Genomic DNA, 24,636 nt, shown 5'->3' with positions numbered 1-24,636 from the left:
GGCACAGTAAGTGTTTGCTCTAACAACTGAGTCAACTAGCTCACTTCGAACAGGAGCTTGTTATTTTATGAACTTGGCACAATTCCCACTGCTTATGATGAATAAAAATAAAACCCTAATGTAACAAAATATTACGTTAAATGATTGTTTACTCATGGCTGTATACTATAATTTGTACATTGTAGATAATAAAGGAGAATCTTTTATGCCATCTTGGTTCCCACATCTTACCAGTGCAATATTTGGTGGAATGGCTTTATATTCCATATTTGAGAAGAACATTGTGTATATATTAGTGTGTGGTGTTCTGGGATATGTAATACTACTGATGTCATATCGAAGTTGTCGATCGTATTCTGGAGCTGTAATGTCCTTGTTTATTGTGACTTTTATTGTACTTTGGTGAGTAAATGCTACCAATACATAGACTCTACCACTGCATTGAGTGAGATATGATACTTCTCCTTTTGAGAAAGTGTAATTTACAAAAATTAAAGTTTAAGGCTTGCAGAGCATTTTAGATATTTAGAATTTGACTAGTGTGGAAAATTTCTATATTGCAAATTAAGAACTTTAGTTGATATGTAGACAAATTTTTACATTCTTTAAAATTATCTGAAAAAATAGTTTTTCTCAATGAGATGTTACTGGCAATAGTTACCTTTTTTCCATGACATTTTTATAGCAAAACAGTGGCAAGCATTTTATCAACTAAGATGTTACTATTTTTACAGTGAACTTGTTTTGGTACAGAGAAAAGATTGGCATAATGTTCGAGGTAAACTATTTACACTTAGCAGTAAATTCTATAACCATAGGCACAGATAAAGATAAAATCTACTGAATACCTTGTTGATTATGATACATACCGGTATATAATCTATAGACTACAAGTGGTTCAAATAATCTTTATACTAGGAATATTAATATTCAAATGATAATTATATCTAACGTCTTAAAAAATTGCCTAATAATCTGAAGGTCACCAGGAGAACTGCAGGTGTTATCAAGACAAAACTAATAGTGAATAATTTACAAAACTATCCAATGAATATCATAAAAAAAACAAATGTTACCCACAATGCAACAAAAATAAAAAAATCTCATTGCACTTTTCAAATAGTTTATGAAATCATCAAATCAGCACTGCGTTGCCACCTGTATTGGACTTATTGCTGAATAATAACAATTATGCTTCAAAAATAAATTGTTTATTACATTATTGAATTGAGAAAACAGGAAGGTATAGGGTAATGAATTCGGGAAATGTCTGTAAAATATATTTCATCAATTTTATATCAAATTTTTTTTTTTTTTATAATTTTATATTGATATAATTTGGTGAAACAAAAACTTGGATTTTAGAAATACAAAGTAAAACGTACAAAAAAAGGAAACTATATTAGTGCTACACCAAAATCAAATGTAGAGGGTTGGGGGGTTATAGAAGACACTTTTTTCTCCAGACCCCCACTTAAATTTTAGTCAGAAATTTAATGCATAATTATGTAAAAAAAACTTTGAACCTCTTTTCTGTATACATGTAATATTAATATAAGGATCCTTTCTACCTTCCATTCAAATAATTCTAGAATGACACAAAGTTTCTGCAGCACATTACCTTAGTCAATATTTCCGGCCTTTTTTTAACAAATAAAATAAGGGCTTTGAACAATATTTATATATTTGTGTCCTTTGCTGTATAACTGTAGTTCTTGGTTTATTGTTAAGAAAGTATCTTCTTTTCTTCTAAAAGAAAATACTTTCATAACGATAAAATTACTTTTCAGGTGCACAGATAATTTTATCCATGAAGTTGATTGGCTTAGCATTTGACATATCAAGTGAAAAAACAGATATGCCTAGAGCAGATAGTTACTTAGGTTATGTGTTCTGTGTTGGCACAGTTATATTTGGTCCTTGGACTAGTTACCATGACTATACAATAGCAGTTCATCAGAATATCACAAGAGGTTTTGTAAGTTAAATTTTATTAAGGTGAAATTATAATTGTGTTTAACAATGTTTTCAAATACTGATTCATGCAATACAAACCCAAACAAACTAAATATGAAGCTTCAATGTGAAGGTGCTTGAAAAAAAAATAAAAATCTTTTGGACAAATGTAAAAAATAGTTAAACAGTCAATCAGCTGTCTTTTGAGGAGTAAGATTATCAATACATGTAACACTATTGCACAGACAAGTAAATTAAAAAACAAGATCTAGAGATCATGCAACCACACATGAATATATAAAGATAATATAGTACAAAATATCTATAAAAACAGAAATAATTTTCTTTACTTAAAGACTTTCTCAATTTGAATGGTCAGGTAGTTGTTTGTCATGATTTTGTTTAGGTATTTGTCTTGCAATCCTTATATACATTCTTAAATGGAATAGCCCCAACTGACCTAGACAATTAGGCCACTAAGACTCTATTTAAATGATGAAGGATAAAGACCAATCTCGATTGTTATAGAATGTTTGTAGACCTCTCAATGTCTTTTCTGTTTTTATGTTGCTTAGGTTATGGTATGATTAATGTATACCACAGTTTTTTGTTTTTGCCTTGACCGAGTCAAAAAGATAGACATATGCATGCTGTTTCCAGCGTCGGCAGCAGAGTCAACATTGTATTAGTTTGTGATTAGGTCAGTTTCTGTGGAATTTGTTGACACTGCTGCCGACTCTGGAAACAGTGTCAACTATGTATTAGCTTGTGATTAGGTCAGTTTCTGGGGAACCACTAGTGGTAGGTCAATGATATCTGGTATGCAGTTGTATCAGCATTGGCACATCTTATTTCCATGGAGATTATTTGGCCCAACCCTCTCAGTCATGGACTATTGACTTTGAAACTTCGCTTAGTTTACATGTATTAGTTTGTGATTAGGTCAGTTTATGGTGAACCACTAGTGGTAGTTATTGGTATTTAGTATGCAGCTGTATTAGTGTATAAGCATTGGCACATCTCATTTCAATGGAGATTATTTGACCCTGCCCCCTCAGTCATGGTCTATTGACTTTGAAACTTTTGCTAGTTTAGATGTATTAATTTGTGATTAGGTCAGTTTATGGGGAACCTGTAGTGGTTGGTCAATGATATATGGTATGCAGTTGTATTAGCATAGGCACATGGAAATTGCTTGGCCATCAGTCATGGATGTTCATTGACTTTGAATATTTTGCATAACTTACATGTTTAAGTATTGCTATTTTAATTTCAACATTTGCATTGGCATTTTACTATAAAAATAATAAAAAGGTAAGACATATCTCTGTGTTAATAGTTTATTTATTTATGCACACGAATTGTCAAAGTTTAAACAATTTCCGAAGCGAAAATAGTTGCAGAAACTGTTTCTGTAGGGAAAGTAGTTATTGTATCTGTATTTTTGTGTTTGCCAAACACAAAACTAAAAGAAAGGACAAGGTATGATAAGCTATTGCAACTGGCCCCCTATTTTTCTCAAAATTAAAATGAGTAAAACCTGTTCAATCTCACACTATTTAAAAGTTTATTATCAAATCCTTTTAAAAATCAAGATAACTGTCATGATTATGTGTGTTAAAATGATTAAATGCCTCACTCTTTTTCCCTAAATACGTGAATTTAATCGAAATCGTGATTTTTGTGACCCTTCCAGCACAATTTTAACTATGAGCGGACGCGAGTACCACAACGATATTTGTGTGTGTTGTTTGTTGGAAACATATGTTTTACTGTTTTCAATATAATCGTGGTACTCGCGTCCGCTCATAGTTAAAAAATAACATTTCCCCCAAAAAAATATGCCTGTTTTGACGGATGATAAGAATATATATAAACCAAGGACCGGATCGGACTTTCATTTCCGAATCTGCATTCTTAGAGCTGAACCTACGATGCTGCATACAAAATTAATTTTTACCGACGAAATGGGATAGGAACAGTTTGTGCGTTAATCGGTAAGTATTCCTTCATGATTTAAGTTAAGAAAATGGTTAAATATTGAGGACGGAGGATATATAAATAGCTTATTAAAAGAAAAGGTTTCAAGTATCAACGGGGCACTGATCCAAATACCGGTATTTTTTCTTGTGCATTCATTTTCCCCCTTTCCCATTTTATGTCATAGTTTGTGGAACTAAGACTATTTATTACTCGATCCTGTTAATTAAATTCAATGTTCAAGCTATGTTTTTTTGAAAGTGAAGTTTCGAAATGCGTACCCAGCGGCCCCTCCCCCCTAAAAACACAATTGAAAAAACACCACATAACGAAATATAATCATCTTCAGAAAGAGACGGTATCAATTTATCTGAAATTATTTGAGATTTATACATTTAATCGAAGTTCATGTACTGTTCTTTAGAAAACAAAGGGGGAAAAAGAAAAATTACGGTCGTGCAGTGCAGCAGACGATTTTCAATGCACGGTAAAAAGATAGTACAGCTAATTACGTCAGAAAAGTTTATTGGATTTTCCCTTAAAGAAATTTTTTAAAGAAATAATCTATGACCTATGCAAAGCCTAAAAAGAAAACATTTAATAGGTATTTAGAAGGACGTTTAATAACATATAACTATGCCTTATTTATAAATACATCTTATTTCCATTAGTAAGTAGATACGTGTTGGTGTTGTAATAGGTTAGCGGGTTACCTGGAGAGCAGAAGATTAGTGGTTCGATACTCAGTAGGGCTGAAATTTTTGGGGATATGTTTTGCACTATCATATTCGAATACTTATACACATAACATGTAAAATGCTGATATTGATTATTTAGTTATTTTTTTTTGTTTTTTTTATGTGTACACATTTTGAATATAAAAGCGGATCCTATGTTTTTCATAATGTGTCTGCGTAGCGTAATAGACAAGCTCGCATGAATTAATAACATTTTCAATTTATAAAGTATAAGCAGTTAATCTAATAAGTATTCTTAATTTGAATACGTAGATGTATTTTTCCGTATAGACAAATTCTCTGCGTTTTGTAAGAAAAAAGCGGCCGGCACATTTTGTAAAAAAACTTTTTAACATTCTTTTATATAGATTAGATCGTTGGTTTTCCTGATTGAATGGTTTTACACACTAGTAATTTTTGGGGCCCTTTATAACTTGCTGTTCGATGTGAGCCAAGGCTCCATGTTGAAGACCGTACTTTGACCTATAATATTTTTTCTTTTACAAATTGTGACTTGGATGGAGAGTTGTCTCATTGGCACTCATACCACATCTTCTTATATCTATTCAAAATCGTAAATCTCGGTGTCAGCGTATATTTATTATTTGGTTTGTACAAGCAGTTATATATACCATAGAATTCAATCATATTCACACACTTGAGATTTAAAATATCGATCTGAATCGATTTACAGACAAAAGATCGTGGTAGATAAATCTATTTCGGTTAATGGTGTTAAACATCCGGATTGTCGTGACATTTTAATGAGTTACTTTTCCTCTCTTTTTCAGTTACATTTAACAAATGCCACAGAATGACGTAGCATGACCTGCAAGAATATCACGTTTGTACCAAAGTCATAGCAGGTAAATACATACATAGCAATTAAAACAACTAGATATCATTGAGATGGGAGCCATCTCTGTGGGCCCCGCTGTGAATAATGTGTGGTAAAAAATTTTTATCTTTATCATTGGACATGGGTTTGTCAACTGAAACCGCAGTTTATGACCTTGACCTTTGACCTAGGAAGCTGTACATAAATTATGACACACCCTCTGGTGTTGGTTTATATACATGTCAAGTATAAACTTTGAAATCATAACGGTTCTCAAGATATAGAGCGGACACGATCTTTACCATAGGACACGGGGTTGTCAACTAAAACCAAAGTTTTTGGCCTTGACCTTTGACCTAGGAAGTTGTACATACATTATGACACACCCTCTGGTGTTGGTTTATATACATGTCAAATATAAACTTTGAAATCATAACGGTTCTTAAGGTATAGAGCGGACACGATCTTTACCATAAAACATGTAGTTGTCAACTAAAACCAGTTTTTGACCTTAACATTTGACCTAGGAAGTTGTACATACATTATGACTCACCCTCTGGTGTTGGTTTATATACATGTCAAATATAAACTTTGAAATCATAACGGTTCTTAAGGTATAGAGCGGACACGATCTTTACCATAAAACATGTAGTTGTCAACTAAAACCAGTTTTTGACCTTAACATTTGACCTAGGAAGTTGTACATACATTATGACACACCCTCTGGTGTTGGTTTATATACATGTCAAGTATAAACTTTGAAATCATAACAGTTCTCAAGATATAGAGCGGACACGATCTTTACAATAGGACATGGGGTTGTCAACTAAAACCAAAGTTTTTGACCTTGACCTTTGACCTAGGAAGTTGTACATACATTATGACACACCCTCTGGTGTTGGTTAATATACATGTCAAGTATAAACTTTGAAATCATAACGGTTCTAGATATAGAGCGGACACAATTTGTTAAGGACGGACGGACAGACTGATCACTATAGGGCGTCCACCATTCGGCGGGGCCCTAATTATAATTTAGAAAAAAAGATGCAAAATATAAGATACCAAATCGTATGTCGTTCACCTATCCGTTCGATCGTTCGTTCATTCGAATCACAACTAACATCAGAAAGCCTTCTCACCAAATAAAATAGTATGTATCACAGTTGTCATCAGCTGATCCTAATGCTAATCTATCTGAGATTGAGTATTTTGAAAGTTAATTTTTGTAGGAAAAAAGGGGGGGTCTTCAATGGAACCCAATTAGGTTTTTTACAAGTCTATGGATCTCTATGAAATTGTACCACAAGGTTTCCATTACTAGAAAGGAAACCTGGGATTGATTTTGAGGGGCGTGGCCTCGAAACATTTAGGAAAAATTGGCCAAAACGATAAATTCTTTCCAATAACTTGAATAAATTGCTAATTCTGAACAATTTCAATGGGGTTTAATTCCAAAAAAAGTCTTGAAATATTTGGGTTTTGAATATACTAAATATAACCATTTTTAAGTTTGGGCCCTTTTTAAAAATTACTCTAAATTGATGTCCAAAAATAAAACTTTGTTTTACAAAAAATGAAGTTTTGAGAATTTAACTGTGTATTTGAGTTTTCATTTTGGTCCAGTTTTGAAATTGATCCACTTTAAAGTCCAAAGGGTCCAAAATTAAACTAAGTTTGATTTCAACAAACATGGAAGGTAAGGGGTCATACGATATGCAGAATATAACCGTGAATTTGATTTACGATTTTGGCCCGGTTTTCTAATTGGTCCACATTAAGGTCCAAAATTAAATTAATTTTGATTTTAACATGAATTGAATTCTTAGGGTTCTTTGATATGCTAAATCTAAACATGTATAATGATTAAGATTTCTGATTTTGAGCCCAGTTTTTAAGTTGGTCCAAATCGGGGTCCTAAATTCAACTTTGTTTGATTTCAACAAAAATGGAACATATGGGTTTTTTATGATATGCTGGATCTAACCCGGTATTTAGATTTTGAATTTTGGACCCTGTCAACATTGAGGTCTAAAGAGTTCAAAATTAAATTTGGTTTGATTTTTACATGAATTGAATTATTGTGGTTCTTTGATATGCTGGATCTAAACATGTATTTAGATTAATGATTTTAGGCCAAGTTATTTAGTTGGTTAAGTTGGTCCAAATCGGGGACCAAAATTAAACTTTGTTTGATTTCATCAAAAATGTAATGTTGGGGGTTTTATGACAAGATAAATCCAACCAGGTATTTAGTTTTAACATTTTGGACTTTGTTATCAAATCAGTCCACATTGAGGCCCAAAGTGTCAAAATTAAACTTGGTTAGAATTTAACAAGAATTTGATTCTCGAGGTTCTTTGGTATGCTGAATCTAACCATGAATTTAGATTTTAGACCATAACAGGCAAATGTCCTATTTAATATTTTTAAGTTGTTAGGCCCTATTCACTCTGTGTCCGAAGCTTATGCTGTGTCAAATATTTAATCATAATCCAAAATCAGAGCTATATCAAGCTTGAATGTTGTGTCCATACTTTCCTCAAATGTTCAGGGTTCGACCTCAGCTGCGGTCGTAACAAGCTGCGCCCTGTGGAATAATTACTGTAGCATTATGAGCCCTTGTGAACGCAAACCCTTTTAGGCCTTTTACCAAAAACATTTCACACTTGGTAGGGTCATGGGTTATGATATGCAGTGGACCATACTGTAAAGTCTTTTTGATTGGACGGTGAAAATTATATGATTCATTAAAACTAATTAAAACATAGTAGTAAGATTAAGTACGATGTAGACTGATAATTTCTAATAGCAAAGAAGTAAAGAGCCAAATAATTTCTATTTCAGATGGTTAAAGAATACAAGTGTTCCTTATGTGGAAAGTGTCACCTTAAAGATAGACGTCCTATTAAGTCCACACCTTTAAAGAAATATGTATCATCAATAATAGGACGTAGTATTGAAAATGATGAAGTTATCTGTGGAAAGTGTAGAGCTATGTTTAACAAATCGGCTAAGACAAATGTACAATCGAATAACAATCCTTCTGAAGACAGTGATTCTGAATTTGTTGTCGAAAATCCACCAATAATCGATATCGCAAGTCCAAAAACAATTCATCTGAATATTTCTTCAACGCATACTTCTCATAAATACTGTATTGTGTGTTAGAAAGAAGGAAATAGGCGTGTTAAACTATGTGTTGTCCCTTTGAAAGCAAGAACCCAAGCATTTATACAAAACGCAATATTTGTTGACTCTAAAGCGAGATGTTGCACGTCTCACCTTCAAGATCTTCATTTTTCACAAGCATCACTTATGATCCTTAAAGCTAAATACACTAAATCTTTCTTCAGCCGTACTGAAATTGTAGCTCTTCTAGAAAATGTCCGGCTTACTATGTCAAAATCCTCTATTTTGGATTTTGATAATCCGTCTAGACTAACAGACGATGATTATTATAACTTGACTGGGTTAACAAAGCAGCAGTTCGAGGATTTGTCAACTTACTCTACAAAGATACGTCAATCCAATGTAAGATCTGTTTGAACATGTTTGGCAATACTTTTGACTAAATTACGCACTGGTCTTCCTAATCAAATTATTGGAACTATATTTTCAATGACAAAAAGCCAAATTCAAAGAAGTATACACAGCGCTTGAACTTCTTTACAGTCATTTATTACTCAGAACGTAGGGTTTCAACACATAAGCCATGATGATTTTGTTGAGAATCATACAACTGCCACTGCTCAAACACTTTTTGGCAACAACGAAAAAGTAGCTACTTTAGTACTAGACGGCACCTACATTTACATCCAAAAAAGTTCAGATTACAAATTCCTACGCCAATCATATAGCTTGCATAAACATCGTCCTTTGATAAAGCCAATGGTAGTTGTTGGGACAGACGGTTATATTCTCTCCGTTTTAGGTCCCTTCTTGTCAAATGGTAAAAACAATGATGCCGCTATAACTAAACATATGGTGACAGTGAATGCTGAAGGAATGAATGAATGGCTTCAACAGGATGATGTATGCATTGTCGATAGAGGTTTTCGGGATGTTGTTGAATATCTTGAAGAACAGGGTTACTCTGTTCAGATGCCACTATACCTGAAAAAGGGTCAAAAACAGCACACAACAGAGGAGGCAAATACCAGTAGACTGGTAACAAAAGTCAGGTGGATTGTAGAAAGTGTTAATGGTAGGCTGAAACAATGGCGCTTTTTTGACAAGGTTGTTTCGAACCATTACATTCCTTTCATCGGAGAATTGTTACGCTTAGTATGTGCATTGTGCAACAAATATCGGCCTGCAATAGCAAGCACAAATGCAGATGATATCAAGATAGCTGAGGCAATGCTTGATAAAAGCAAGAAAGGAAATTTAGTTCAAGCGATTGTTGAAAATGAAGGATTAATTAATAAAAGAGTAATATATACTCTAGTTGACGGGTCATCTACCGATCAGCTAAAAGATTTCGTGGTCTTATCCGAGGAAAAACTTCGCCAGATAACGATGGGGATTTACCAACTTAAGCAAACCCCATTATATGTTAGAGAGCATATTGGAAATGATAGCGTATATCAATTGTATGTTTGCAAGATAAAGGCGAAATTAATAAAAATTAAATTGCAATCTCGCTTTAGTAACAGTTCCACCCACAATGTATTTGTACAGTATACATTAGACGGTGAAATAAGTGGATGGTACTGTACTTGCAAGGTTGGAGCCAGGATTGATGGATGCTGTGCTCACGTATCCAGTGTACTTTGGTACTTAGGATTACACCTACTTCAAAATACCTCAATTAATAGTCCCAGATTTACGAAGTCAGTTTTGGATGCCTCAGATCTACCTGACTTGGAAACAGACAGTGATTGTAGTTCTGATGTTGAGGAATAGTTCTTCAATGCGTCTTGCTCTCGTTGGGCTGCGGTGGTGATTTCTTTATATTTTGACATGATTTAAACAAAAATACTTTAAACATTTAATAGTCGGATATAAAAAAAAATCGTAATCTATTTTCATATTCAATCGGTAATATGAACAGTATTGAAGATCATTTATTTGTCCATCCTGACTTAAGCTTTTTATTCTTTAGCAACAAATGCATACTGTTTGCCTAATGTCATTAGCTTTTTATTTCAAACTTTATATGGTTGTTTAAATCCGCTTTGTTTATATTCTGTTGGAAATATTTTTCATTGGCATTCATACAACATCTCCTTAATTTATATAACATGTATATTGATTTTGTTGCGAAACTTTTATTGTATACTATAAATTAGATGAAATTGTGTTAAGTTCGGTGTTTTTATGACCTGTTGGGGGTAATGGGAAGCTATCAATTTTCTTAGTAGATGTTTATCCTGATGTCCTGCAAATCTTACAGGAAATAGCAAAGACCCTTGTCTGTTTGTTTGTCTTCTTTGATAGTTTTTGTTAAGCTTTTTAAGAAATCTTACTGGAAGGAAGGCATTGGCTATGATATTAAATCAGAACTATTTTTTTTTTATCAAAGTGGCATTTTTCTTTATTTTATCCTTCTTTATGCTATGAAACGAATAGCTTGTATTGTATTTTGTACTATTGTCAATTAAGTATAGAATATATAAGACATTGACTAATATTAAAAAGGGATGATGTTCGAATATTATCAAACATGGATTTTGAAATTGGACAATTTTAACAGCACCACATGTGAATTCTGATCATGTTTAATTAATAGCTTAGCTTATTAAATGACTTGGGTTAAGTGTAAAAAATACCAGATTCAACTGTCCTTTCTTTAGGACTATGTATAACCATGATAACGGATTGTTACCGTATGTATTTAAATAAAACGATAGGCTTTTTTGCAAATAGATTTATTTGTTGTTTGACATTCAACTATTGAGATCTCATTTTTAAAAAACGATTATATAACTAATCTGTTTAACTAATCAAGTTTGGGAATCATCTGTGCTTAAGGGGGATGTTAAAGAGTTAGATATAGTTAGAGATTGTGATACAAATATCACATTTACGTTTTGTTTATAGAGATATATTGTTTGAACATTGCTGTTTACTGCTGTCTTTATTGTTTACTTTTATAGGTCCAACATTACCATGAAAAATAATGAACATAGCTGTTATACTTATCAACCCAAAAATAAATATATATATAATAGTGTTCCTTTCATCTTCAACTAGGAATTTTCAAAATACATTTTAATGAATCCAAATGTACAAATTCTACTGAGATGGCTTTCATATTTTGTAAGCTTCACAAATATTCATTTTCGTTTAAGTCAGTATTTTAGACATAAATACATGTTTCTTATTCACATCATTCTATGTTTATTTGACTTATAAAACACTTTGTTCAAATAGATTTCTTTTTATTTATATAAAACAGAACAATCATTCTAAGTGAATAAAGTGAATAACATGAAACCCGGAGATGTGGGATTGATAGCAATGATACAGTAACCCTATGACACAAAGTCCTAAAATAAACATTGCGATATTTTTCAAAGGTTATTTGCCAGTCAAACAGAAGCTGATGTTTCGAAATCTTACAATTCTGAAAATTATTGAATTTTGTATAAAAAATCAATATTTCATAGAAAATACATCTCTTCTATTTACATTACTCAATACAGGTGTCATTATCTCATATAAATACACATTCTGGTATTTGCTGAGATTTTTTTTGAGTTAAACAGATGCCATTAATAATTGTCTGGAAATTCTCAAAATCATAAACTTTCGTATAAAAAAACAAACTTTTCACCCAAATACTTGTCTAGTATTTATAAAACTTGAAAGATGTCTGTAATACCTTTAACAAATCATTGTGATAAGATTTTGAGAAGAACTGATGAATAGTACAGAAGTTCAGGACATAACTCGTATAATTTTCAAAATCAGTGATTTTCATATAAAAAACCAAGTTTTCCCCCCAAAAAAGTTGTCTGATTTCAACATAATTTCAACACCGTCTATTACTTCTATAAAGATAAATTGTGTCAAATTTGGCAAATATCTGATGAGCAGAACAAAAATTAAATTCCATTAACACTCTACAGAAGGAGGTCTGATATAAAAGGTTACGCACAGAACTACATTTACATATGCACGTGTAGTATGATGCGCATGCGCGTTATAGCACCAAAATCTGACCATATTTTAAATGCCCTGTCCCTAGGCTTAAGTTACTGCAATTATGGATTATTTTCAAGAGGGGGCCAAAAATGGCCCCTATCATACCTTGTCCTTTGATGTTTGATACAGAGAGTTATTTAATTTTTTAAAGAAATTAATCTGAGTAATTTGTATTATTAATTTATATTTATTTACAGAGTTTTGCATGGTTATTGAAAGTGATAAGAAGTATCATTCTGACTGTAGTTTGTTTAACTGTCTCTACCTGTCTCACTCAGTGGCTTATTCTGGATAGTGGTGAAAAGTAAGATACAACAATATTTCTTTTTGCTCTAGATAAATGATTTCACTAATACTTTTTTATGTTTCTAAAATTGAAGTCTGTAGTCATGATATGTTTATGACAGGTATAATCTATATTTTGGTGAGCAGTTCCCAGGTTCAAGAAAGGGGATCAAAAACAGTGCTGCCAGTAGAAAACAAATTGTTTTTTTTTCGATTAAGGGAGGGGGTACACCCTCTTAACTACACATAAATTCACCTCTGCTACCCTACAGAAATACATTAAAAAAAAATCATTTGCAATAATTTTTAATTGCGCTGATAGTAATGTTATTGCCACTAATGTACATAAAACAGTTTTTATTTAATTTCAATGGAATTGACCATTATGAAAAAGATTGGTTAAGGTTTTAATTGTAAAATGTTTCCTTATATTTTCAGGTGGTTAGTAGCCTACAGAGATGCACAATCATTTAGGTTTAGTCATTACTTTATTTGTTTTGTAGCAGAAACATCAGCCACATTGGCAGGCTTAGGTTTTACTGAAATCATGTGGTAAGTATCATTTTATTTTTGAATGATTTTGATTTTATTATTGTTAATGACCATGCATTTAATTCCATAAAAATTATTACACCTGCAGTGAGTAGAACCTTATTCATCTACCTGTGAAATAGATAAAAAAAACTGAATATTTTATGTCCCCGCCGTAATGGAGGGGCATTACGGTTTCCCTTCAACCAAAAATTATGAAATTTATACACAATGCTTGTAACCACAAAACTCAGATCAAGTTCAAATTTGGGTGGCATTACTTTTACCGTTTTGGAGTTATGCACCTTTATTACATTATATGTAAGCGGGGGCATCATCTGTGTCCCATGGACACATTCTCCATTAATTTAATGATTATTGTTATGAACGTTTAATTATACTTTCATAGTTTTGTTTAGCCAAAAATATTGTTCCCGGCAAAACTGACAGTTTCCTATTTTGCGTTATGAAATTCCGCCAACATGTGGCATTCGAATAACATCTTTTGTTTTCCAGTTTGTTATTAATTATTATTATTAACTACATTTCATTAGTAACTGCATTTTACCTGCTTTATATTCCCAAATCGGTGTAAAGTCGGATGAAATTGTCCATTCCTTCAATATAATCCAATGTTTACGTACTCCCTAACTTTAATACACACATTTAACCTTGACCGGTAGCGACCTATTTTCTTACACGCAAGGATAAGGCAAGGATAAGGCATGCTAAGTATTATAAAAAGGGGATTTTCCGACTAGCAAAACGAATTTGAACTCATCTTTACAGAAACTTAATAGGTAAATACTTCACGCACGAAAATCACAGAAAACCTTTAAACATATTGTACTTTCATTCTTTGTAGTAATTTATAGTTATAATAATAATTTCTATTTCTTGAAATAGTAGTTTAGTTGTTATTTTATTTAGAAAACCTGGCAAAGGTATTTCAACTATTGAATAGAATAAATATCTAGAGACTAAAAGTATTGTAAGAAAGATTGAGAACAATCTTTACAATTATAATGGAATGAAATTACTTTTATGTAATTATCTGAAAATGAGCATTTTTTATAAAGCAGAAAGTCTTGTTTATAAATTATTTTGTAATGTGTTCCTAATGGTAAAAGGTTTGAAATGAGACATTGGCAAAGTTTCAATATGTAAAATGAAATAGAAAAAAAATGTCTCTCTTTACACTCTACCTGAAATGTGCATACAAACATTTTTAGATTGGAATAAAGTTCAGTATCAGTGGTAATCAAGGGTCCGGAAACGGTCATATATGCCAGACATGACCGATTTGGAAACTGAAAAGACCGAAATGATTTATTGGGATTTAGGTCTTTTTTTTTTTTTTACAGAAATAATTTCGGTCATTTCATTGAGATCAGGGTTTTATCGGTCGCCATTTTGAACTTATTTTTGTTTTCAGGTCATCAAGAAAAATAGATTTGTTTGAGACAAAATAAAAATTTTATTGATTTGTGTTAGTGACTTAATAATATTTATCATTAGTCTGTTGTTTATTCTATAATGTAAGTAAAAACAATGTACAGGACTCTGTCGAGTCACAGCGTGGGGTAAGTCTGGGTTCAAGCCACTAGGTTTGTTTACATAGTAAGGATAGTAATCAATGTCCAGGAAGTTTGAATTCGGCTTGGGTGTCGTTATTGTCTTGATTAAAGCCATAAAGGCCATGTACACAAATCTCACCTGTAAACACCTGTTAAGCAATAAAAACAATATGGCGATTTGCTGTGCATCAAATGTAACGTTTTAACCATTCTGACCTAGATTTTCCCAAACAGATATTATTTTATTCATTAAAGAAGACAAATAACATTGTTGACCCGAGAATCTGTCTATTTTTATCCAAATAAAACATATAATCCATTTATAATCGATCAGCTGATTTGGTCAACGTTTGTTAAATATAGATTTATGTTTACTGAGTTTGCGCATGGAAAATGGGGATCAACATGGGTTAATTGATAATCTTATTTGAAAGATCGATTTTACTGTTAACTTTTCGGTAGGAAATGGCAGATAAAGATATTAATAGATTTGCAAAAGTGGTAAAGCGTATAATTTATAGGAATGCAGAATTAAAAAAAAATGTTTAAAAAAGGAATTAAAACTAAATAACGTAATTTAGATTTGAAGCCATACAGCCTATTTAAGAAATATACTCAGCGAATGAACAATCTCGATTTTTTTTTGTTTTTTTTGCACTTCCGATTTTTTGAAACCATCTAACTCACAGAATGTAATGGGCGTTATCCTTTCTTTTGTTTTCCTGGCTAAACTTCCGATTTTTACCCAAGTGAAGCCATACATTCTCTCTGTAAAGACCAACAGAATTCATGGTTTCCCCTTTTTGATCCTCATATCGTAAACCAGGTGAATACACATTATCTTGTTGTGTATTAGGTAATCACTTACACTCATCCAAACAGCAGCAATTTGAACAATACAAAAGATATCTTGTACATGCAATAAGAAGCTCAACACAGTTTATTAATTGATTTACATAACTTTATTTCAAAATGATGAAACATGCCGTATTTTATTCCTCTTTTAATTTATGCAAATTTAAAGGGTTATGCATACGACCTCAGTGATGCAATACAAAACAACAAAACGTCTCCTCGTGTAGTTTCTAACTCAGAGACATCACTGTTACTGTTAGATCAAGGTACAGTTACACTTGTTTGACCCAATACTTCACAAAAAAGGACTTTACTTGTCCATGTGCAAGACTTGTCACCCTTAGAAAAATGCATTATTGTGCATCACGATATTATTACATCACAAAAAAAAAATGACCAAAATGACTTGGGAAAATTTCCGGATCCTTGGTGGTAATTGTAAAATTTAGCTTTTTTTTTTAATGTTAAAGGGGCATAAGCTACGAGATATAAGAAAATGTAATGAAGTCAGTGGTTGATTAAATAATTTTATTATGTAATTACAAAGTTAAGAAAGATTCTGAAGTTCAAATGTTCGATTGTTCACAACTGTCTTTAAAGTTGAATTGTTCGAATGTTCATATCGTCACACGGACACGTGATCGTATAGTGGTATAACTGTTCGGTCCTGACTGAGTTATTCGGATGGTTAGTGAATTATTTCCAGCCTACCCACAAGGGGGGAGACCTTGGCGGAATCTCCTATCGGAATCTATCTGTACAAATCTCCCCGTTCGAGTCCAAAGCTGGATCTTATATAGTTCAGTGGGCCATTAATCACCTTTAAACTATGACCCATAGCTGTTGGCAGGTTGCGTAGTAGTCTGGTTGTGGAGTAATACTAGTCTGTGGTTAATTGTCAAACTATGCAATTAACCCCTGACGGATACATGTTATTTCACAGTAGACATGGTCATTTATTTGCTGCAGGGTATATGTCTATAATATTCGTACAGATTGTTATTAAGTGTCTAAAGGTTACATGTAATCGTTTCGGATTTGCTGTATTTAGTTACTTCCTGATGATTAACGTATGGAACACAATTGTGTTACATAATGCCTTCCATCCAAAATAGAACGAAAGTTCAATAAAATACGGTATTTTTCTTCCTGTAGGTTATTCTAATAGTTTATTGTAAGGTTTCCGGTAACCATCACCACAAATCTAGTTCATAAAATTCGGCAAATCCAACATCTGGATACATAGAGTTCATATGATTCATAAAGTTCAAGATTTGGGTATATATTGTGCATACTTTTTCCCGTCACCATTATAACATATTGTTCATCAACTGTTGGAAAGGGCACACATCTTTGAACACGTGTCGGTCATCATCATCTCCATTACGAAGTAGTTGACGCATCTAGCTGGTTGGTTCATCCTTCTTAAGAGGCTGTTAACATCGGCCTTCGGTAAAGTTTCGTCCTTGATCAATGGCGCAGAGGAAGACATCTCTCTGGAATCAGTAACATCTGTCCCAACCAATCACGTAGACACCATTTTGTACCCATTGTTCGTGGCATTAGAACCAAAACTCACACCTTTCTTTTTGGCCAACCAAGATATATTCTGAACAAATTAACAGTACAAAAATATGGCTATTCCAATGAAGATCGCACCTAAACCCCACTGATAAACTTATCTCAATTTGGAAAAACTTAAACTTGTTAACTTCCATTTATTTCTTTTTTTATTTATCAATCAGATTATTGATAGTTTGTTCACTCGCCTTTAGTTCGCTGGGTTATTCAAGCCTAGCAAAATTTTGTAAAACAATTCCTATATATAAATCAATACGTTCTTTTTTTTATATCGAATTATCTGTTAAAAACAAAAAAAATAAAAGGGGGAAACTGTCGTATACAACTTCTACAAGTTTGAGAATCCTACATAATAAAAACAAAAATATATGTATTTACACAAGACGTAAGAAAATCATTATAAATTTACAATCAAATAAGTTCAATTCGATCATTTTATATAACCCTACACCTACATGATACCTATAAAAATAAATACTAAAAATTATATGTGTTACTTTGTTACCAATTGTAATACTTTTACGTCTTTAACTTTAGTTTCTCATTAATTAATCTTAATGCTAAATATAGTCCACAAATTTATTCTCATCACTCTTAAAAATATTTAAGATTACATTTATAAAATTTAACTACGTCTTGCGCAATTTGTTACTGACTCTATATTTCCTATTTGACAACAACACCTTGTTGCGAAAAAAAATGCCTTTCTCCTTAATCTATTACATTTTTCCAAAACAAGTTTATAGTTTCTTCATCATAATCTTTCCTTTCTTTTATATATATATCATTTTAATTTGCTTTTAAACATCAGCAACCTACTGCCTATCTTTTTTTATACATTTCATAATGACTGAATGTATATATGTTGAGATTTTATTCATTCTTTTTTTTTTTTTTTAAACTTGACTTATTTCTTAAAAACCAAAACAATTTAAAGTTTTTTCTATGCTTATTTATGAACAAAACCCATTGTTTAGACTCATTTTTTTGTTTTACTACTAAATTAATTATTTTCTTATTCTTATTTTAATTTCTGATAATTATCCTCATAATTGTTTTAAAAAAAAAATCTATTTTATTTTAATGCTAGTTTTCCTTTAATATCAATTATCTATTTCACTTAAATTTTGCCATTAGTCATGAAGTTCATATGTCTCTCATTTTTTACAAATATCGATCTACCATAAAAATACTGTAAATCCCTTAGGGCAAAACATATCAACATTTATCTTTAATGTGCTATTTTCTGAAGATACTTCTCTTTATCTATTAACATTTATTTTATGTAAATAAGGCGTAATCTAACACCATAAAACAACTTGCACCATTTAATTACTTAACATCACTTATGTTAATCATCCGAAGAAGGGGTTGGAATCTAAAATTATAGACTATTTGTTTTTCTCTGAACAAACGTGCATACACACTACCCAACTGCGTAAACCATAATCGTCAATGGCTATAACATCGCAAACATATGAACCCACAATGTACCCTTAACTTCAACTACCAAAGGTTCTAAATCAACCTTCATATATACCGGTGCTCTACTAATTTTACGTAAGATATATATTTTCTAGAATAATTGAATGTATCTTCAAGAAAACAACCCATAATATATATGATCAAAAACCATAAATACGAAAAAATGCTATAGTATCAGACATTTTACTTTTTTTTATTACATATTTACTCTAAACGAAAAACTAGCTTCTTCAAACTTAAAAAAAAAATTTTGTTTTTAGGAATCATACTTATTATATATAACGTATCCTATCTATTAAATAACTGCATATAAAAATAACTAAAAAAATATCTTCAATTGTTTTAAGAATATGTGTATTCATAATTCTTAAATTGACGTACAATATCTAAAAATACTAATAAAAAATTTCGTGCGAACCACAGCTCGTGAACAAACTTCTGATTTTAAGCCTTTTAAATATACGGCCTCACTCCCTTTAAAATTAAGAACTGTACTTAACATGCGTGCCATCCCTTGGAAAGCCATTTCTACTTTTTGCGCTGACATAGAAATATCTTGATTGTCCATAAAGAAAAAATGAAAGTAACTTAGTTCTTACGTTTTATATTCCTTTGCGTTGTTTTAGCCAATCCAAGTCGATCCTGGTCACACGGCATCAATTTGACTTATGTAATGAAGTCAGTGGTTGATTAAATAATTTTATTATGTAATTACAAAGTTAAGAAAGATTCTGAAGTTCAAATGTTCGATTGTTCACAACTGTCTTTAAAGTTGAATTGTTCGAATGTTCATATCGTCACACGGACACGTGATCGTATAGTGGTATAACTGTTCGGTCCTGACTGAGTTATTCGGATGGTTAGTGAATTATTTCCAGCCTACCCACAAGGGGGGAGACCTTGGCGGAATCTCCTATCGGAATCTATCTGTACAAATCTCCCCGTTCGAGTCCAAAGCTGGATCTTATATAGTTCAGTGGGCCATTAATCACCTTTAAACTATGACCCATAGCTGTTGGCAGGTTGCGTAGTAGTCTGGTTGTGGAGTAATACTAGTCTGTGGTTAATTGTCAAACTATGCAATTAACCCCTGACGGATACATGTTATTTCACAGTAGACATGGTCATTTATTTGCTGCAGGGTATATGTCTATAATATTCGTACAGATTGTTATTAAGTGTCTAAAGGTTACATGTAATCGTTTCGGATTTGCTGTATTTAGTTACTTCCTGATGATTAACGTATGGAACACAATTGTGTTACAAAAATAGAAATATGATTTTTTTTTGTTCAATCATTAATGCAAGTAAAATTGTGAAATAATAATTCGCTTTTAGCAGCTAGTTTGGTTCAATTTTGTCAAAATAAGCTAAGAAACATCGCTGATGAATTATTCACTTGCAAGTGAATAATTCGACCTCATTCAATCCATATTCATGTGACCTTCAATTTAACCCCTTAGCTAGAGATGGGTTACGCATGAACTAGGCGTGTTCAGCTATTAAAAGGAAAAGAATGTCAACATTGAAAGTGAAACAAGGGTAAACCATTTGGTTGACTGATTCGATCCACAAAAGCTTATTCTTTTACATGTAAAATCAATGACTAACATATTTTTTTTAAACCTATAATATGAAATCAAACAGACCTAGAAAAATCCAATTGCACAAGTTCGCTATCTATTTATATCTATGTTTATGTTCATATGGGGTTATCCGTCGGCAATCTTCGGAGGTCGCCTCGATGGTTAATTAGATGGCGTCTAGACTAAAATACACACGAAATGCTGAAACATATTATCGTGTTCATGCATCGTAAATTGTTTATTTTAGATTTTTTATGATTTGGATATACGTTTTAGTATGTTATAAGTCGAATAATAGATTTTGAGTCAAATCGGTGAACATGATTTTGACAGCTAATGCCCCTTTAAAGTTTTATTAACAGTAAAAAAAAGATATTAGAAAAGAAAACACATTATTAAGATCGGAAGAAATCAAATAAAGAAGTCATCTGTTCTCATAACTGTAAAATTACGTCTTGTTCTATGTAATTAGTATTTTTGTTGTTTATTTAGTTTTCAAAACTTATATATAAATGTCCTATCATTATCTTGATGTAAGAAAAATTAAATATTTCAATTAATTTAGGGGATTGACAGTCAGTAAACCACAGAATATAGAACTACCTAGATCTTTAGTCGATGTGGTCACAAACTGGAATTTACCCATGCATTACTGGTTAAAAAATTGTAAGTTTGTTCATTTTGTAAAATATTGAGCTTATTTTTGGTATTTGTATATAATGGGTAGTAAAAAATCAGTTTGTATTCATTCTTATCCATCTGCTATTTAATGAATGTTGAACAAAAAAAAAATTCATGGTATTGGTAGTTTCCTGCATTTTCTTCTTCCCAGTTGATGATATTTAGTTTGTTTTTGGATGAATCAATATATTGTGTAGTTTCATATCAAATTCATATCTGATTTCATTGAGTCAGACATAGATGTGATAAAGTTAGAGCATGGACTGAGAACACTTAAACCTTTATAGTCTTTATCAAGTATGTTGATTAAACATAGAATAGACTTGCGTTAAAAGGAATTATAAAAAGATAAACTGTTGTTATGTTAAGCTCTATAGGACCAAACAGCTTATGTTTGTATTTACATGATTAACAGAGTAGTTTTTTTTTAATTTTTAATTATAAAAATGAATTATATTCTATTATGATTTGTTTCAGATGTGTTTTTAGTAGCTCAGCCATATGGAGTTGTAATTGCAGTATTTCTTACATATGCAGCCAGTAGTTTACTACATGTGAGTGTAGATAAATTGGTACCAACAATATAAAGTTATTTATATTTTAAGGTTATCCAGAATTATGCCCCTTTCACCATAGAATTTTTGAACCTTTTCAGATCCAACCTTCTCATTGTAACTCATCCTACATTGTTAGATCCTAATATGCAGATGTGCATGTGGTTAGGATTTCCCATCCATTTAGGCTTTTTGTAGTTATGCCCCTTTCTACTTAGAAATTTGGCAGAACAGATCTTGTCATTGCAACTTCTCTTTCATGTCAGGCAAGACACAGGGTTGGACAGAACCCTTTACAAATTTAGTTATGAAACTTTGTTACATGCTGTTAAAACTTACTACAGTGATCACATGCATATCAGTTGCTTTTCCATAAAAAAAAAAATTTCGATTCATATACATGTACAAATTAAATCAGGTAATTTTATATGAACTCCATTCCTTGTCAAGAAACATAGTCATTCAGACTTCAAATGATACTTAAAGGGGTACATGCATTTCAGACAAAATAAAAAAAAAACTTAAAAAAAGTCCAAATTTATATTATCAGCTTCATTGATTGGCTGTAATTCAGTCACTACTTTATTCAAACACCAATCCATGATGTAGGGGTATTAGTTCAGCTTAGTGGACAGTTCTAGATTTATTTTAAAGTCCAATAACAATAACAGTAAATTTAGAAATATTTGCAATGATTTTATTGTTGTTAAAAAATGTAAAAGGATTAGTCTCATATTAATTAGAACTGGCAGTTAAATTTTGATAGCATTGTTTAAATGCAGCTTGTCCTGAAATCACTTTTATAACAATCTCAATTTTTTTATGTTCATAAATAATTCTAATAACAAATACAGTCTAGGTCAAAAGCTCCCTGGAAATATTTCATGGTTTAAACTTATTGCTATAAATAATTATCATTAGCCTCAGTATTTGGTTGATGAGACTGAAATTTACTGTTGATATTTTCAGGGTTTAAATTTCCAGTTTGCTGCAGTGTTGTTTTCGTTAGGATTTTATACATATGTTGAATCAAGTAAGTTTATTTTTATCTCAGGACTAACCAGTTGAATGTTATACAAAACATACAACTATAAGTAAGTTTATTTTTATCTCAGGACTAACCAGTTGGATGTTATACAAAACATACAACTATAAGTAAGTTTATTTTTATCTCAGGACTAACCAGATGGATGTTATACAAAACATACAACTATAAGTAAGTTTATTTTTATCTCAGGACTAACCAGTTGAATGTTATACAAAACATACAACTATAAGTAAGTTTATTTTTATCTCAGGACTAACCAGTTGGATGTTATACAAAACATACAACTATAAGTAAGTTTATTTTTATCTCAGGACTAACCAGATGGATGTTATACAAAACATACAACTATAAGTAAGTTTATTTTTATCTCAGGACTAACCAGATGGATGTTATACAAAACATACAACTATAAGTAAGTTTATTTTTATCTCAGGACTAACCAGTTGGATGTTATACAAAACATACAACTATAAGTAAGTTTATTTTTATCTCAGGACTAACCAGATGGATGTTATACAAAACATACAACTATAAGTAAGTTTATTTTTATCTCAGGACTAACCAGTTGGATGTTATACAAAACATACAACTATAAGTAAGTTTATTTTTATCTCAGGACTAACCAGATGGATGTTATACAAAACATACAACTATAAGTAAGTTTATTTTTATCTCAGGACTAACCAGTTGGATGTTATACAAAACATACAACTATAAGTAAGTTTATTTTTATCTCAGGACTAACCAGATGGATGTTATACAAAACATACAACTATAACATTCTTTATACTTCAAATTACATTTTGTATATAAATACTGAAGACATTTCTGGAAAAAAAAACTTTAAATCTATGTTTTTTGACTCATTTACAAAATAAGTGTATTTATTTACAACGAAATAGAAAAATAAAACTAGGGACTGAAGTATAAGTTTTCATTTAAACTGTATGTCATACGGATTTCATAAAATCTATGGTTGTAGTAGATAAACTGGCCTTATCTTTTATTGATCGGAAGCTGAATCATTAGTTGTTTTATTGTGAAATATGTACCTTTTTTTTCAAATACCTATATCATAACGAATTTTTATAATGATAGTTGCATCTTTTTCAGTATTTAGAAGTAAATTATCAAGAATATTTAATGCCTGTATTGGTACTAGAAAATGTAAAGAAGAATGTGCTCATGAATATAAATATGTAAGTAAAGACTAGATTTGAGTAATGTGAATTTAAATTTTGTTGTTTGGTACCAATATTCGTGGGTTGATAAAAAATTGCATATTTGTGGATATTTGATTTTGCTATTTTACCCATTCTGCATACAAGCCTATTTAGTTGAATTTAATTCTTACTTTTTACCCATAAAATCAATGATTATTAGTGCCCCACAAATAATAATGAATCTATAGTTAAAATCAAAAATTATTTTATATGCTATTAGAACTGTTTTGGATGTCTTATTGAATATATTCCTCTTTATAATTTGTACATTAAAATTTAATTTAACAGACTTTAATACATCAAAATGTGAATACTGCAATGTTCTTCATCCTGTCACAATTTTTACACACTAAAATAGGGGCCTCGGTGGCCGAGTGGTCTAAGTAGTCGAACTACTGTATCACTAGCCTGTCAACACTGAGGTTGTGAGTTTGAATCCCTCATGGGGCAGGTGCACTAGACTCAAATCTTAATGACTAGGATTGTCAATTTTCCTATTAAAGGTCGGCGGTTCTCTCCGGGCACTCAGGCTTCCTCCACCAATAAAAACTGACTGCCACGAAATAG

General features: G+C 31.6%; 1 protein-coding gene across 1 annotated transcript in view; it reads left to right on the top strand.

The window, feature by feature from the left end:
- Positions 1-24,636, top strand: part of LOC127728009 (protein-serine O-palmitoleoyltransferase porcupine-like) — a 30,949-nt gene that overhangs the window by 3,215 nt on the left and 3,098 nt on the right. The window contains exons 2-10 of the mRNA XM_052235156.1: positions 186-402; positions 735-778; positions 1,791-1,978; positions 12,861-12,967; positions 13,387-13,500; positions 21,129-21,229; positions 21,722-21,798; positions 22,768-22,831; positions 23,960-24,045. Of these exons, the coding sequence (XP_052091116.1) occupies positions 186-402; positions 735-778; positions 1,791-1,978; positions 12,861-12,967; positions 13,387-13,500; positions 21,129-21,229; positions 21,722-21,798; positions 22,768-22,831; positions 23,960-24,045 (998 nt within the window). The remainder of the gene's footprint in view (positions 1-185; positions 403-734; positions 779-1,790; positions 1,979-12,860; positions 12,968-13,386; positions 13,501-21,128; positions 21,230-21,721; positions 21,799-22,767; positions 22,832-23,959; positions 24,046-24,636) is intronic.

The sequence above is a fragment of the Mytilus californianus genome, unplaced genomic scaffold (assembly GCF_021869535.1).
Source record: "Mytilus californianus isolate M0D057914Y unplaced genomic scaffold, xbMytCali1.0.p SCAF_1, whole genome shotgun sequence".
In the NCBI taxonomy this organism is placed as follows: Eukaryota; Metazoa; Mollusca; class Bivalvia; order Mytilida; family Mytilidae; genus Mytilus; species Mytilus californianus.
This window is presented reverse-complemented; position numbering and strand designations above follow the sequence as displayed.